The sequence below is a fragment of the Danio aesculapii genome, chromosome 2 (genome assembly GCF_903798145.1).
Source record: "Danio aesculapii chromosome 2, fDanAes4.1, whole genome shotgun sequence".
NCBI lineage: Eukaryota > Metazoa > Chordata > Actinopteri > Cypriniformes > Danionidae > Danio > Danio aesculapii.
In genome coordinates, this window is record NC_079436.1 from 30,055,187 (window position 1) to 30,071,948 (window position 16,762).

The following is a 16,762-nucleotide window of genomic DNA, read 5'->3' on the forward strand; positions in this document are numbered from 1 at the left end:
TTCCATTTAACTTTTACCTTAACAAGTATTAGCTGTTAATAAATATTATGTAATAACATTTCATTACGGAAAACCTATATTTACTACTCTTTCATATTGAGGGAGAGAGAGCGAATGGTGATGTTGCCTCATGATTTTATCAGATCTCTGAATTGTCTGTTTGTGTTTATTGCAGTGTTCACTGGACGCTGGCTGATGTCCTTCTGGACGGGCAGTGCAAAGATACACGAACTGTACACTGCAGCATGTGGCCTCTATGTGTGCTGGCTCTCCATCAGAGCGATCACCGTACTGCTGGCCTGGATGCCTCAGGGTCGCAGAGTCATCCTGCTAAAGATTCAGGAGTGGACCCTCATGGTACTCAGTTCAATGCTGTCACAGTCTTATAAGTGTAAACATTAGCTTTTAAACTGAGAGCTTGGGGTTAATTCACTGTAACATATGTGACTTTAAAATGCTCTTATTCTATCTTTAAAAGGGTCTGATTTTGTTTTGATGTCAATAGGGTTATATGTATCAAATAGCAAAAACAGTTTAATTTTAGATATAACAGAAATTGGGGACAAAAATATACAGGGGGCATAATAATTCAGGAATGCTAATAATTCTGACTTCAGCAGTACATTGCAGTTTTACCTCTTCTGTCACTTCTCTTACATCCCTAATAATTCATTTGAATTTCCACTCTTTCAAAACCTCTCCAGATGGCCCAGTCGGTTTTAATTTGACCACTTACAATACATGTTGGAAATGAAACCTCTATTAAAGCTCTGGAGACCTTTTCAGCACTTTTGCATATACATTGATATGAACAGCAATGATCGTATTGGTTTTACTGTGTTAATTCTAACCCCGTGAGTCCTCATGCTTTCATGCAAATTGAAATTGCTTTAGCAGTGCAGAAAACAAACCCTGCTTTTCCAGAAAAAAGCCATATGACCCAATGGACCACTGAATCAAATCACACCGTGTGATGAGCTATTATGTACACTGTGTGGAAAAATATGCAGATATTCAATAGATCAGTAAAATAATGATCATACACATTCTTGAAATTATGGGCACTTTAAAATAGAGTAAAAATATTATTTAAACAATTACAGTGCTTTTTAAGAATATTCAGATCGCTGTATTGGAAGTGGTGTTCTTCACAGCAGCAAATGCTTAAACTTAATAGGTGATTTATTTTCAAACATTAATATTTCATATGTTAATCTGGCACACAACCTTAAATTCTCTGCCCATTTATAGCCTATTGGTTGTTAATTCTGTACAGTAAGGTTTCGTTTGTTAACATCAGTTAATTTAACTAAAGTCAATTTTATGACAGTCTCAGGTGATCAATAAATAATAATATTAAGTTGTATTTTTATTAACTGTTTCTCACTGCTTATCTTAATGCATTAACTAATATTTACTAATGAAACTATTGTAAAGTGTTACTGTTACCTATTCATTGTACTTTGTCATCCTTTTGCAATTAAATTTTTAAAAATGTTTGTTTACTCAGAACATGTACAGCGGGTAAAATAAGTATTGAGTTTGTGATGATTTTCCCTGGTGAATATATTTCTAATGAAGCTGTTGACATGACCCAGATTTTGGTTTAAAGCAAACATAGAAACAAACGACAAAAAAATAATAATTTAATTGTGTAACAACAATGGTATGACACAAGGACATTGAACTACCGAAATGTATTTAATACTTTGTAAAAAAGCCTCTTTTTTTGGTAATGACAGCTTCAAGACAGCTCGTGTATGAAGAATGGAGTCACATGCATTGCTCAGGTGTGATTTATTTAATTTTTTTCCTCCAGTACTTCATCAGAGTCTAAAAATCTTGACTATTCTCTGGGTCACATCTATCAACTCTGATATTTAGTTCTTATTTTCTTTTGGATTGAGCTTAGGTGATTTGCTTGGCCATTCTAGCAGCTATATTTTCTTTTCTGCCACCAGTTGAGAGTTTCTTCGGCTTTGTTTGCGATCATTGTTATGCTTAAATGTCCACTCTGGTTTCATCTTCATTCTTCTAGCCATCTAATTGGTGGGACTGAAACTTCTAATATTTATTTACACTGTAGAGAGGGAGGGCTACTGAGAGATTTCAGCTGCTGTCTGGGCTTTCCATGCCTTTCTACACCTTCATTTTTTCATGTGTTTAATACTTTGTCCTTGTGTCATTTTATTTTACTACACGTAACTTGATTTCTAAACAAATTAGTTTTGTTTTCTTTTTATGTATGGATTACTATAGCTGTTACTGACATCTGGTAAACATTTCAAGTCCACAGCACCTTTAGAAATATGTTTTCTGATAAAAGTGCTGATATGTCAATACTTATTTTACCCGCTGTGTATATTTTGCATAAACTTGTTGAAGTAATTTTCTTTGCAGCTTACCAACAGAAGCCTACCCCACAGAATGATTGTGGGTTTATCTAGAGCAAAGTCTATGTAAAATTATATATTGTAATTTGGTCAGAGAAACAGTTCAGAGCAGCGTTCTAAAACACACAAAATACCTTGATGGCCTTGATTCTTGTTCAAAATGATTAAATAGCCCAATCAGTTATAAAAAAGAAAGCCATGATAAGAGACATACTGTAGATGTTTTCTATTCATTCTGGTATATGACCAATGTGAGACGATTACAGGAACATAAATGGGTGCACTGACCAATGAGATGGGAGTTTACCTGCTTGTGAGAAATTTTAGTCTGTTTAGAAATAAAAAGTAGGAATTGTAATGTTTTTTTAACCATGTTTTCTTTTTGACAAAACAGTTGACCTACAGGTGTGAAAACCCCTTGAAATTGTTGTTGTTTCAAGAAAAACCTTATGCAAAGGAAAAACTGAGACACAGATGATTATATAATCAGCCGTGTTGGTAATTGATGATTTCTGTGTGAATTCAGATTATGAAGACCCTGATTGTGGCTGTGCTGTTGGCTGGAGTGATTCCTCTGCTCTTGGGACTGCTGTTTGAGCTGGTGATTGTAGCTCCTCTCAGAGTGCCGCTGGATCAGACTCCTTTGTTCTACCCCTGGCAGGTGAGCCATGATTAGAAGTGCTGCTCTTAAAGGTGCAGTTCACCTAAAATGATAAATGATTTACTGACAAGTTTCCTCCGTGTAATGCAGAAGGTTAATTTATGATAAATATATATATATTTTTAAATTAACCTAAATTAACAAACTTTTTTTCATGCTATTTCATTGACAAAAATCTACAATTAATATATCAAAAGCAGTCCAAATACTATCATTTATTTTAGTATTTACATAAGGTCACATACTTATAGAAACAACCTCCTAAAGGGCAAACAAGACTTTCCTTCTTTGACTGGCAACTATCTCATCTGTTCACTGGTTGTCAGTACACAAAATAGAGGATATACAGATTCGGAAAGCAAATGCACTTAAACAACTCTTAAAAAACTTTTATTTTTGGCTGTGTTTTCATGCAGATTAACCACACAAAATTTCATTATAAATACATCCATGTCAGCCACATTTTTCAAGTATAATTATAATTTAGTCTATATTTCTTCCATAACAAAACTCAGGAGCAAATTACATTTTTCTGGTGTCCTAAAGGTAACACTTTCACTTCTTCTAGCTCAAATAACCCCTTTAGCACTTTATAGTCATTTAACTAGGAATCTACTCAATTTTAAAAACTTTTTTTAACAACTGGAGTAGGTTTATTTAGCACAAATGTGTGTTTGTGTGTGTGAGCATCAGGCACTGAGATGACCATCTGAGCAGAGCTCATTAATATTCACGAACACTCCAAATATGCTCAAAACCAACCATATCATTTATTCATTCATTTTCTTTTCGGCTTGGTCTCTTTATTAATCTGGGGTCGCCACAGTGGATTGAACCACCAACTTATCCAGCATATGTTTTATATAGCAGATGCCTTTCCAGCTGCAACCCATCACTGGGAAACACTCATACACTCTCATTTACACACATACACTACGGCCAATTTAGCTTACCCAATTCATCTATAGTGCATGTCTTTGGACTTGGGTTCCTTGGGTTGGAAATGAAATTATAAAACCATTTGTAGATATTTTTTACAATTATCTACTCCAAATACCTTCTATTTAGATATCAGAGAACAATTTAACATGCTGTATTAATGCATTCCATGGCACTTTTAATGTTGTTTGTTTTTATACACAGATGAAAATGACCTTATTTTCATCTGCCATGTCCACTGTGTGTCAGTATTGATTTGACCCAGCACTTGTTTTAATGCTGTGTACTGTTCTCTATTGGGAGCTAATGAGCTGTGTCGCTGATGTTTTCCGGAAAACAGATTTTGGCTGGATTTACTCCAGCAGCAGGCAGTTTTTCAAAAGACTCCTTTGCCCTGCTAATCTAATCCATCCTGTTTGGAGATCTTAATTTCCACAGGTGCTAAGTGGGGCACAGAGGTATGGCCGTGTCAGTGGTATTGACTCTTAATTCTTCTCTGTGTCGTTAAGGACTGGGCTTTAGGAGTGCTTCATGCCAAAATCATTGCTGCCATCACCCTCATGGGTCCCCAGTGGTGGCTGAAGACCGTTATTGAGCAGGTCAGTGGCTGCTGTGACCTATTGTTTGTTCATGATCTCTGTGGTGCTTTGATGGCTGTAGATGCTTTACTGCACAAACTAAATGATTTACCTCTTTTTAGGTGTATGCCAATGGAATCAGGAACATTGACCTTCATTTCATCATCAGGAAGCTGGCGGCGCCGGTCATTGCTGTATTGCTGCTGTCTCTTTGCATCCCTTATGTGATTGCTGTGGGCATCGTGCCCCTGCTTGGTGAGTAGAAATAAATAAAAAAAACAGAGGGTTTAAACAACATTGGTGATTTTGTCATTAGACAAATTTAGGGTACGATATCTTTGTCATAATAATTAAGATTCTCACCCTGCTCTCAAGTTTTTATAAGAGAAATGCATCATAAACTAGTTTTAAAGTCATTTTAGGTCAAGCGATTTTTATTATCATTTTTTTTTTATTTGTGTCACCATGCCAATCCTGAGGAGAGCATTCAGAATAGGGTGACCCTAAATTCAATTTATTATGGGACAAGTCCTGGCTAAGATTCCTGAATTCGGCTTGGTTTTCCTGTTCTTTTCATACCTGCAGATGGTAACGATTGAAAGTAGTTTGTCCAAAAATGTGCAGATCTTGTACATAAATAATTGACCAATAGACCAATATAGTCATACAATGATCAATCTACTCTGCTTGGTCCAACCATCAAAAATCTTGATGTTTACAATATAAAAATCCTGGACAGGAAGTATCCCATAAAAATGGAGCATGTTGTGTCACCCTAATTCAGTATGAAAACTAAACTGTACTTGACATTCTCAGTAGATTGGAATGCTAAGCAAACAGAGCTGCTAGGTAGGGAAGTCAGAATTAATTGTTTCTTTGATGCACCGCGATGCAGAGGCAAACAGTTCAGTATCGGTTCAGTAATAATCATAAACAGTTATTATGTACTGATGTCATTTATCACATATGCGTTATATTGCAGTTGCTTACTATGACGAGGGAGGAGACCGCATGTAATTTAAAACGCTCCGACTACTTAAAAAGCAGCTAACTGTGCACAATTTACTGTTTGTGAGTTTGCTGGACAGTCTTACTGACAGGGTACATCAGACCCAGCTAGGAAAAAATGAAAGCTGTAAACTCTCTCTCACTCTCTGGCCCCTTTGACTTGCTGGCATGTTTGTGAGGTAATGTTTTATTTCCTCTCTTGGCTGTTAAAAAATAACGTTACTTGTGGATCCAGACACGAGCGTGGCTGCAGAGCGAGTTTTCTCCACCGCATCGCCATCTACATTAGATCAGCTGATTGCCGTGGCCGTTTAACATCAGTGTCCATGTCACTGTTCGCTGAACATTGCCAGAGCCGCGCTTACCGTTAGAGCCAATCGCAGCCTTTTTTGTTGAGCGCGTGACCAATCATAGGTGTTTAAGAACTCTTGATTAATTTAATCTGTCTTTGATAAATCTTTTTCTCGAAGAAATTTAACATTAAAAATGTATAAAATAGATGTTTAATTGTATTTTTGATCAAATAAATGCAGCCTTGATGAGCAGAAGAGACATTTATAAATCTATTGAAAGTCTAGCAATTCAAAGCCTTTGACAGGCCGTGTATATATAACAGAAATGTAAAATTTCCGTTCATCCAGGAGTCACAGAATAAACTATTCAGTTGTTGTAACAGGACTTTTTTGATTGGTTGATCCTCATGTTGAAGAGGTTTCAGCACCCACTCGAGTAGCTCCGCCATGTGTGGATTCGAGTGGTCTTCAATCAATGAGGAAAAAGTCCTGTTGTAACAGCTGCATTGTGAATGACTACTTGAGCTCTTTAAGATCAAAATTTAAATGAGATGTGAATGGATGGATGACATTGATAAGTGCTGTAAGTTGAGTTATGCAGCATTTATAAATCAGCTTTGCAAAAAAATACCAGTTTGTTGAAGTCGGAATACTTCCAGCTTTCTTTGTGGTTATTAAAGAGATCAGTGTTTTACAGCATATTCACATTTTCTGACCAATTTGTGTCAACGACGTATCAGTGAAAGCTTTTCGGCTGCATCAGTGGCTGTTTCTGGGAGTAAAGTGGTAAAATTAGCTCATCTCTGGCTGTGCTGCTGAATGTTACAGATATCCTAAATGCCTCAAAGCCAGGTGTGTTCTCAGGAACCTTCCAAAAATAAAATCTGTCTGAAAACTCAAACCATACAAATCCACGTTGTATATTTAAGTTCATCCAAAAATTCTCGTTCTGTGAGCATCATCTACTCATTCTCCACTTGTTTCAGTTTCTTCTGCTGAGTATGGTCAAAACCAGTAGCCATTGACTTCCATAGTTTTGCTGTTTGTGTTTGTTTTTGCTAAGTATGTCAGTGGTGGCTTCAAAATATTTTCTTTTCTGTTTAATTGAAATAAACTCATAAAGGTTTTGAAGAACTTCAGAGTTTGTTATTGGTTCATAAATTTTCACTATAGGTACTGTCCCTTTAAGATTTAAACTCATGCTATGGTACACCATTAAAGTCAATCACTCTTTCGTGTTCTAACAAGCTCTTGACTCTCGCCATAGGGGTCACGATGGAGATGCAGAATCTTGTGCAGAGGAGAATCTACCCCTTCCTCCTGATGGTGGTGTTCCTGATGGGGATCCTCTCTTTTCAAATCCGACAATTCAAGCGCCTTTATGAGCACATCAAGAATGACAAGTGAGTCTCAAGGAGTGTCAAGTAATACACTCCTTAGGAGTTAGTACTAGTGGATTTAATTTTAAATACAATTTTAGAAACTGATAGTTTTATCAAGGAAGTATGCATTTGAATTAAAAAATGACAGAAAAAACTCTTGTACTCTTGCAAAACATCTATAGTAATAATATGTAATCAAATATATTATTATAACTGAGGTTCATCATCATCAAAGAAGACAATTTTTGGTTTGCACTGTCATTGTTCATTATTATGCACAAGAAAGAGCAGTAACCGCTTCATTTCGGATGCCATTCAGGGATGAGCTATTAGGCTACTGTGTATATAATGTAATGATATTGTGCAGTCCTATAATGTGCATGTATGATGAAGCCGCTGACAATATGCAAGATTATGAAATCGCTTTAAATGTGCGCTCGACTGCATTTCACGCCACGTGCAATCTATGTACATTACAAATTAAGCTAGGATACACATTTGTTATTATTCTCTGCAAGTCATCTGTCCTCATGTCGTCATTTATTCAGTGCTACAGCCTAATAATAATAATAACAATAATAATTCCTTACATTTATGCTAGACACTTAAAGCGCTTTACACAGAGGGGGAATCTCCTAATCCACCAACAGTGTGCAGCATCCACGTTGATGATGCGACGGCAGCCGTATTGCTCCAGACCACACACCAACTGATTGGTGGAGAGGAGACGGAGTGATGAAGCCAATTTTAATATAGGGATCCTCTTTTTTTCGAAGGACATTCTGGGATTTTTAATGACCACAGAGAGTCAGGACCTCGGTTAATGTCTTATCCGAAAGACAGCACTCACTGAGCAGTATAGAGTTCCTATTAATATACTAGGCCGTTAGGACCCACGCAGGTTGAGAGCCCCCTGCTGGCCTCACTAACACCACTTCGACAGTAGCCTAGCCTTCCGTGTAGTCTCCCATCCAGTTAATGACTGGGTGCAGCCCTGCTTCAATTCAGTGGGAACCATGTGGGCCTAGAACCTCAAATGTAATACCTAAAAGTTTTATAAGTTTATAAATTTATACAAAATATAATTTATAATTAATTAAAACTATTAAAATGCCGGGACTAAACCGAAGGAAAGGGAAAGTGATAAACTTTTTTTAGGGATATGATATTTTTGTCAGGGTGTAATGTTAAAGTATATTAGGCTACTCAATTCCACTGGACGTAATATTTTTAATATTTGGAATTGTTGTCTGACTAGGAATAAAGAGCCACTAAATTACAGGAAAAATTATATTCTTTGGATTCAAGATTCTTTGGACTCGTCTTCCGTCTTTTTTGTCCTTGGCTGATCACATTCCTGATTTATCTTATTAAGTGCAGTATATTGAAGACTTTGTTCCTAATACATAAAATAAAACTTTTAAAAAAAGTTTTAATGTAATTAAATCAAGTTAAGCTGATTAAATCAAATAAATTACATTCAAATAAATTACAATAAAGTACATATTAAAACAATATTTGATTGTTAAATGAAGATGTTGCATATGAATGAATACATTACATTACAGTTTCTGAAATTTCTCTCGTAAGGAACTTTTTTTGTCAGTGATTTTACTTTAAAATGTAGTTTAGTTTTAATAATTTTAACTTCTATAAAATTTGTATAAATATATTGATGCATTGTATTGCTAATGTTATGATGCATACTTTTTGTTCTCATTTTGAAAATATTTCAGACATTTTTCCAATTTATGTTTTTTGTAAGTTTTGTTTACACTACATTTTTCTTTTCAACTTGTTATGCTTTCTTGCATTTCTCTATTTGCACGTTGACATGTGTTTTATGGGTTGGAAAATGCAAACATAAAAAAAAAAATAGGTTTCAAAATGAAAGTATTTGAAAAAGCCTTTGTCATCTCAATGTAAACTACACAAAGCTCATTACTGACAGCCTTTTTTATCAAGGCTTTGTGTTTTGTGCTGATGTGTCCTCTGGTTCTTATTTGCAGGTACCTGGTTGGACAGAGACTAGTGAACTATGAACGGAAGGCCGGGAAAGCCAGCGCCAGCACACACAGCAGTTCAGTTCAGGAGTAAAGAGCTGGATTGAGCATGTTCGAATGACTGAATGAGCCTTCCTCTCCTGCTCCCTCTGCTTACCCGTGATGTGTGCATTCAAACATCCATCACATCCACTAAAAGACTCCAAAAACTGATCTCTGGCCTCTCTGAGCCTGCCAGCGAAAAGGGGCGAAAGAGCCATGTACATAAACAGGTCTGCAGCCAACCAACCAACCAACCACGGACTCAACAAAACAATGTCTCACTCCTTAAAAAAGAAAAAAAAAAAGAGAAAAAAATGAAGTATGTGTATTAATTTATTAAATCTAGTTGTTACTTTGTTTGTGCTAAGACTCGACCCTCTTGGGTCCTTTCATCACCCCTCATTGAGAGGCCGGTCAGACTTCAGGTCTCTGAACAAACGTCTGGATCATAATGGAGCTGGACTGTCGCATTAGTACTTTTGTTTTGTTTTTTTATTTATTAGTTTTGAGGTTTCGATGAAATGATATGATCTTAAAGTTTTCAAATGAGAGGCTCTTGTTGATTTGATGCTATGGATAGTGTGTCTTGCGTTCATTTTTCCAATGCTTTACCCTCTCTGATTTTTTGTGCAGAGCTGATAAGGCGGGGTTTAACGGTTAAGCCACACCCATCCACTTCCTGTCATGTGGAAAAGAGGGAATTTCATTCAGCAACAGTTTGCGCGGGACTGTTGTTGACCAGTTTAAGAATATTGAAGCACAGAGTCAGTATCTAGCAGCCGAAAGCCTAGATTGCCGGTAGTGTTTATGGCTCACAGTGAGCCGCAAAGCCTACCTCTGTCTGCTAGCACTTCTTTAACTCTGGAAAAAGTCCTTTGAGTAGCTTAGAAGAGTGCTAATCGTGTCAGTGGTTGAGCTAGCATATTTGTTTGCTGTTCAAGTTGATATTGACCGTCGTACGTCCGTCTCGTTCTCAGCATGGCCTACTCAACACTTTCTCATTAATGTAACACTGGCACGTACACAAGTTGCACTTTTTTAAAAAAATCAAAAAACAAAAGAAGCGTCTTTTAAGAGCAGCAATAGTTCAGAAACCCTTTAGACCAAATTTTTTTTAACTCGCTATAATTCATCAAACTGATCAAATCGGCCGAAGCGTATGGTTTATTATGATTCTTGGTGAAAGAGGTGTCTGTTTTGTGTCTGTAGATAAAGAGGAGATCCACAACACACATTTGTAAATAATGTAACTTTACGATTGTTCGTAGCAGAGTATTTTTTTTTTTTCTTCTTCATTTCAGATTTGCTGCGTCTGTTACAGGTTCACGATTCCCTGAAGGATTTGTCTCAGACGGCTTTAGACATAGTGTTAATCAGCGCTGAGATTCTATAAGTGACCTTATAGTATCTTATTACACTGAAACTGATACTGTACGCTTCTTGATAGCTTGCGCTCCTCTGGAAGGCAAATGTTCTATTTTTATATGTGCAACTAGTGACACCGTTTTCATCTTTGATCGTCCATCGATTTGATTTCCTCAAGTTTTTTTGTTTTGTTTTCCTGAGGTCAGCTAGAATCCAGGTTAAGGTAGTGGTCCAGAACTAAACGCCTTTGTTTGTCTGGTTTGCTAAGCCTTTTCTTTTTTCATAGCATGTTTGTGTGAGAAATATTCAGTATTCTGAATGTTTTCAAACCTTCTGCTGGGAGGCTCTCGCTGTAATTACATCCTTAAAGGCAGACCTTTTTTTTTTTTGAAAACTTTTATTACAAATATTAAATCACAAAGTGTGGTATGCACTGTGCGTTTGTGTCTTCAATCAATTTAGAAATAGTTAGTGTACATATTTTGAACGATTGAAGGAGATACTCAGGGTTTACACTCAGCGGCCACTTGATGGTACCTGGTTTGACCTCATTTTGCCTGACTGATTCTTCATGCCATAGTCAGCAAGAAGTTGCAAATATTCCTCTGAGATTTTGCTCCGTTTTGACATGAGTGCATCACGTGGTAGCTCCAGATTCACAAAATGGGCACTGTGGTCATAGAGAGGTGGACACGGACAACAATACTTCTGCTGTGGTGTTTACAGTCCGCACTGTAAAAAATCCTGGGTTCCACATAATCTATTTGTGTTGGGATGACATGATGAAATTAAGTTGGCTTTTTTTCTTTTTTTTTTTAAACAAATTTAAGGGAATTGAACATAAAACAATTTAGTTACCTAAAAGAAAAAACCTCAAGAGTTGTGTTTCAGATCATTTTAAATGAGGATTTTAAACAAACATCAAGCATATTTTGTTTTGAGTGCAAGTGAAATTGAAATTTACAATGTTTATTTTGCTAACTCGCATTGTTATCCTTAATGTTTTCTATATGTAAAATATACATAAATATACAAAAATGTTTTGTAATCTTCAATCAAAGTCTGACCAATTGCTTCCACATTTGAAGTGGTGGACATTTTGTTCACGTCAACCTGAGGGCTTCCATAGCAACTGCGCTTACTGACAAGCCACACATCAATTTCAGAAGAAAGCGTCATTAACTTTATAGCTCACTGATAGACATTTACTCACTGGGAGCTGTGTTTCAGTGCATGGGCATACATTAAACACACACAAAACCAGTTGGGAGAGTAATTAAAGGAAGAGGAAAAATGTTAAATATTTTAAATTCGAATGCAGAAGCGAAAAACCACAATTTCTGTATGCGTATTGAACTGTGGAGGTCGTACCTAATGGTTCGACATTATATTGAGTATTGCGGCATCCCTAATGTTCAATATACAATACCTCAGGAAACCAGGTTTTATTCATCACTGTAGTGATGTCTGAAACCTCACTAAAAGTTCTAAAGGTCGAGAACATCACTGGATGCTCTTTTTTTTTTGTCAACAATAATAATAATAATAATTAATAAAATAAAACATTTTATTTTTTTGTCCTCTTAAGAAAAAACAAAACAAGAAACTGTCATTTATACAGATTAACAGTCAAAATCTGTAAAAAAAAAAATAAATAATAATAATAATAAGATACCTCAAAATGTCACTTAATTTTGACATTAGTTTTCAGTATTGCAAGTTTATTCTCTGTCTAAAAGAATGTTATATAATTAACCATAATTCCAAATTATAATGTTCCAAATATATGTATGTATGTGGAACGTCATAATTTTAATTCTAGTTTATATCTCACAATAATTTGAGATCTAAACTAGTTCATAACTTAAAGATTGTGATGTTCTTTGGCTCTGGTTTTCAATTATAAATTAATGTTAATTCTGGTTACATCAGGTGGGCATGTTTGTTGTAGGCATGATCTACAGTATGTCTTGCATTACTATTAAAATAGGAACTTTTCATGCAAAAATAAAACTAAGCTTTAGTAAATACATTCATGTCAATGTACACATAATATGGATGCTCAAAGTTCATGACCTTCAGCCTTAATATACAATTATGGGTTAGTCACATAATCTGACCAGTTATGTAACAGATGTATCAGATGAAAGTGACCTGCTTTTACAGTTTTTCTCAGTACATTTCTCAGATCAGAATTGAAATTCGCAAAACAGTAAGTCCATTTCCCAAAACAATGTGTACAACTATCAAAACAGCATGGATGACCTGCAAACTCTTGCTCAAAAACTTCAGTTCATCTCCCAAAACTACATTTCTGTGTAAATGAACAGAATAAATATATATTTATAATTTATTTTGCCCCACACAGAACTAATGCATGACTGCTGTTTGTGCGTGACAGTCTTACTAGCTAATAAAGTAAGCACAATTCATTCTGCCCAATCAGAATTGCGCAACTGTACTATGTGGAACGCCCACAGTAAAACAAACAAACGTAGACGAATGGTGTGAGGGCGTCTACCGCTTCAGAAGCATTAATAAACGAATTAATATCAAAGAAAAACAGCACGTAAGTAATATGTGAATATCTTGGTTTTAAAGTCACAGACACCGAACAAAAACTTGTCATTTGTAAGAGCTGTTTCAGAATTGTTGCCAGAACGAGGAAATACAACAACCAGCAACTAAACAGCACCACAGACGGCTGAATGAAGTGTCTTGCAAAGAAGTCAAATGAAAGTATTGCCAGTGACACTCAGTTTAGTAGCAAGCAATAGCAAAGTACAATTTCAGAGTTGTTTAAAGCTGTTACACGGTATGAAAAAAACACCCTAAAGGCACCAGGAGATAACTAACGCCATAACTCACTACTGTTTGCTCTAGAGAAAAAATAGTGTTTAATTTCTGAATATTTAAAAACAAATTGAAATAAATTAATATCTGTATTACTTGCTTTTTTAATTTAACTAACACACTGCATTTTAGCAAGAAGCTATACAGAATATTAAGCTGAAGCTTGAGTACAAAATTAAATTGCAAATCAAATCGAAATCAGTATATGATATATATATATATATATATATATATGTTACGTGTTTAAGTTGTTAAGATATTAAAGAGGATGAAACGTAACATTCAGTGAGTCTACTGATGCTGGATGACAGAGAATACAACGACCACTTGTTAAGTGAAACAAATTAAGTATTTAATATTTAGTGAATGTCAGACAATGAGAGAATGCATTATAAATGTAATGTTAAATAATTAAATTAAAGAAAATAGGAGTGTTGCCAAAACAAAGAAATAAATATAACAAAACGATCTAACTAAACCCCAACCCACTAAACTGACTAACCAAAGAAAAATGCAGAAACAAAACCGTAATCTTCAGCACGAAGCTTAACTAAACTTCATAACCTCAAACAAAATTACACATGTGGCAACGCCTCCTTAAACTAACTAACAAATAAATATCATAAACTGCTCACCTTACTAGAGTTCTCATAAAGTACACACTGTTAGCCATTAGCAAAACACAATTCTCATATAATCCAATTCTCACAAAGATCGTTCAATTTCTCACTAGATAATACTGAGCTGCACAAGCATATCTAATAAAGTGGTCTCTTGATAAAGAGAAAACTAGAATACAGCAAATTGTAAGCAAAACATAAGCAAAACACAGATGAACAGGCTGGCCGACACAAGTGAGGAGTCTGGCTGTAAGCCAAGCGCTCCTCAAGAACAGCGCAAGCGCACGGCTTTTATACGGAGCGGACCCGGTTCTGATTGGCGTGTCGATGGTGATTGACAGCTCCTTGGACCAATGGTTGCACACCTAGAACCAGCACATGACACACAGCGGAAGAGAAAGAAGAGCACGCAAAACAGAACAAACAAAACATACGTGAAACGTAACACTTCCCCCCTCAAAAAAAAATTATATACATAATTACAATGTATATAATTTACTCACTCCAACCCCCAACACTGCAAGCTCTGGATAGCGCATCAGCCATGACGTTCTCGGACCCCCTCTTGTGTTTGATCACCAGGTTATATCCCTGGGTTACCAAGGACCAACGCATCAGTCTCTGGTTATGGTTGTACATTCTACCTAAAAACACTAGAGGATTATGGTCAGTAAACACTGTAACAGGAAAACCACTTGAACTCACATACACATCAAAAAACTGCAAAGACATTAACAATGCCAGTGTTTCCTTCTCAATGGTCGAATAGTTTACTTGATGCTTGTTGAACTTGCGAGAAAAATAACATACTGGATGTTCAATACCCCGGGCGTCTTCTTGTATGAGCACTGCACCTGCTCCAACAGCGCTCGCATCAATCTCCAGCGTAAAAGGTTTCGTGACATCTGGTGCGGCCAACACAGGTGCGCTACATAAGAGAGCTTTTATGTTTTCAAATGCCTGCTGACAATCATCAGACCATGCGAATTTGCAAGATGGACTAAGCAATGATGTTAACGGATTCGCAACGGTTGAGAAATTCTTACAGAAATTGCGATAATAACCCGCCATTCCTAAAAATCGACGCAGTTCTTTTCGCGTAGTTGGAATGGGGAATTCTGCAATGGCATTTATTTTCGCATTCACCGGTTTCACTTGACCATGACCTACCTCTTTACCTAAATATGTGACTGTAGCTTGTCCGAAATCACATTTGGCAAGATTTATCGTGAGAGATGCTTTCTCAAAACGCATGAAAACTTCCCTGAGAGTGGAAATATGATTTTCCCAGCTATGGGAATAAATCACGACATCATCCAAGTATGCATTACAATTTTCAACTCCAGCTAACACGCAGTTAATGAGTCTCTGAAATGTGGCTGGCGCGTTACGCATGCCGAAAGCCATTACGCAATATTGCATAAAATTATCCGGAGTCACAAAAGCAGACAAATCGGATGCACGAGCTGTGAGTGGTATTTGCCAGTAGCCTTTTAATAAATCTAATTTACTAACAAATATTGCTGAGCCAATATTATCCACGCAGTCTTCCATGCGTGGAAGAGGAAAACAGTCAGGAACAGTCACAGCATTAAGTTTTCTATAATCGGTGCAAAATCTAGCAGTACCGTCACTTTTCGTGACCAGTAAACACGGTGAACTCCATGGACTACAACTCGGTTTTGCCAAACCATGGTTCAGCAAATAATCAACCTCGGCTTTCATTATGGAACGTTTCGCAGCACTCACTCTGTACGCATTCTGTTTGATCGGTCTAGCAGTACCCACATCGATGTCATGTTGCAAGACTGTAGTACAGGACGGCACATCACTGAAAAGCTTTGGAAAAGAACTGATTAACTCTTTAATGTCATTACTCTGTGAATCGGGTAGATGTAAATGAGAATCTAAGTCAGCAAGAACTTCAGAATTTGAAAGTCGAGCGCACTGTTGATATTCGTGACGCACAATCAATCCATCATCTTCAGATGAGTTAGACTCAGAATCAAGAACTTCAGATACCAGAGCAGTAGTTGAAATATCAGTTTCAGTTTCCTTTTGGTCTGTACAAATCGACTCTCTAGAGTGGTAAGCTTTCAACATGTTAATGTGACAGACACGGGACTTTTTTCGGCGATCAGGCGTGCCAATCACATAATCAGTATCACTCAATTTCTTTATCACCTTGTATGGGCCAGCAAAACGTGCAGAAAAAGCAGACCCAACAACAGGCAACAATACTAATACTTGGTCTCCTTCATTGAAATTACGCAAAACAGATGCACGGTCGAATTTCTTCTTCATAGTGGTCTGTGCGTTCAGTAAAGACTCTTTCGCTAGTGAACAAGCTTGGTGTAATCTTTCACGAAATTTGCTCACATAATCTAAAACATTCGTTTTAACACTTGTGACCGGAGATAGTATATTTTCTTCGAGTACTTTGAGCGGTCCTCGGACGGAATGTGAAAAAATTAACTGTGCTGGGCTGAAGCCTAGACTATCCTGAACTGCCTCTCTAATAGCAAATAAAACTAAAGGTGTACCCTCATCCCAGTCTTTCTCTGTGTCCATGCAGTACTTACGAAGCATTGACTTCAACGTCTGGTGGAACCGTTCTAAAGCGCC

The 16,762-nt window shown here is 36.6% G+C and overlaps 1 protein-coding gene across 2 annotated transcripts in view; it reads left to right on the forward strand.

Moving 5' to 3' along the window:
* marchf6 (membrane-associated ring finger (C3HC4) 6) overlaps positions 1 to 11,097 on the forward strand; it is a 33,959-nt gene extending 22,862 nt beyond the window's left edge. Inside the window, exons 21-27 of one of the 2 annotated variants that reach the window (XM_056476976.1) lie at positions 176 to 357; positions 1,743 to 1,790; positions 2,920 to 3,054; positions 4,503 to 4,592; positions 4,694 to 4,826; positions 7,140 to 7,275; positions 9,264 to 11,097. In XM_056476976.1, coding sequence (XP_056332951.1) covers positions 176 to 357; positions 1,743 to 1,790; positions 2,920 to 3,054; positions 4,503 to 4,592; positions 4,694 to 4,826; positions 7,140 to 7,275; positions 9,264 to 9,351 — 812 coding nt within the window. In that variant the 3' untranslated portion in view covers positions 9,352 to 11,097. The remainder of the gene's footprint in view (positions 1 to 175; positions 358 to 1,742; positions 1,791 to 2,919; positions 3,055 to 4,502; positions 4,593 to 4,693; positions 4,827 to 7,139; positions 7,276 to 9,263) is intronic. The other variant, XM_056476985.1, reaches the window with a different exon arrangement.
* The last annotated feature ends 5,665 nt before the right edge of the window (positions 11,098 to 16,762 follow it).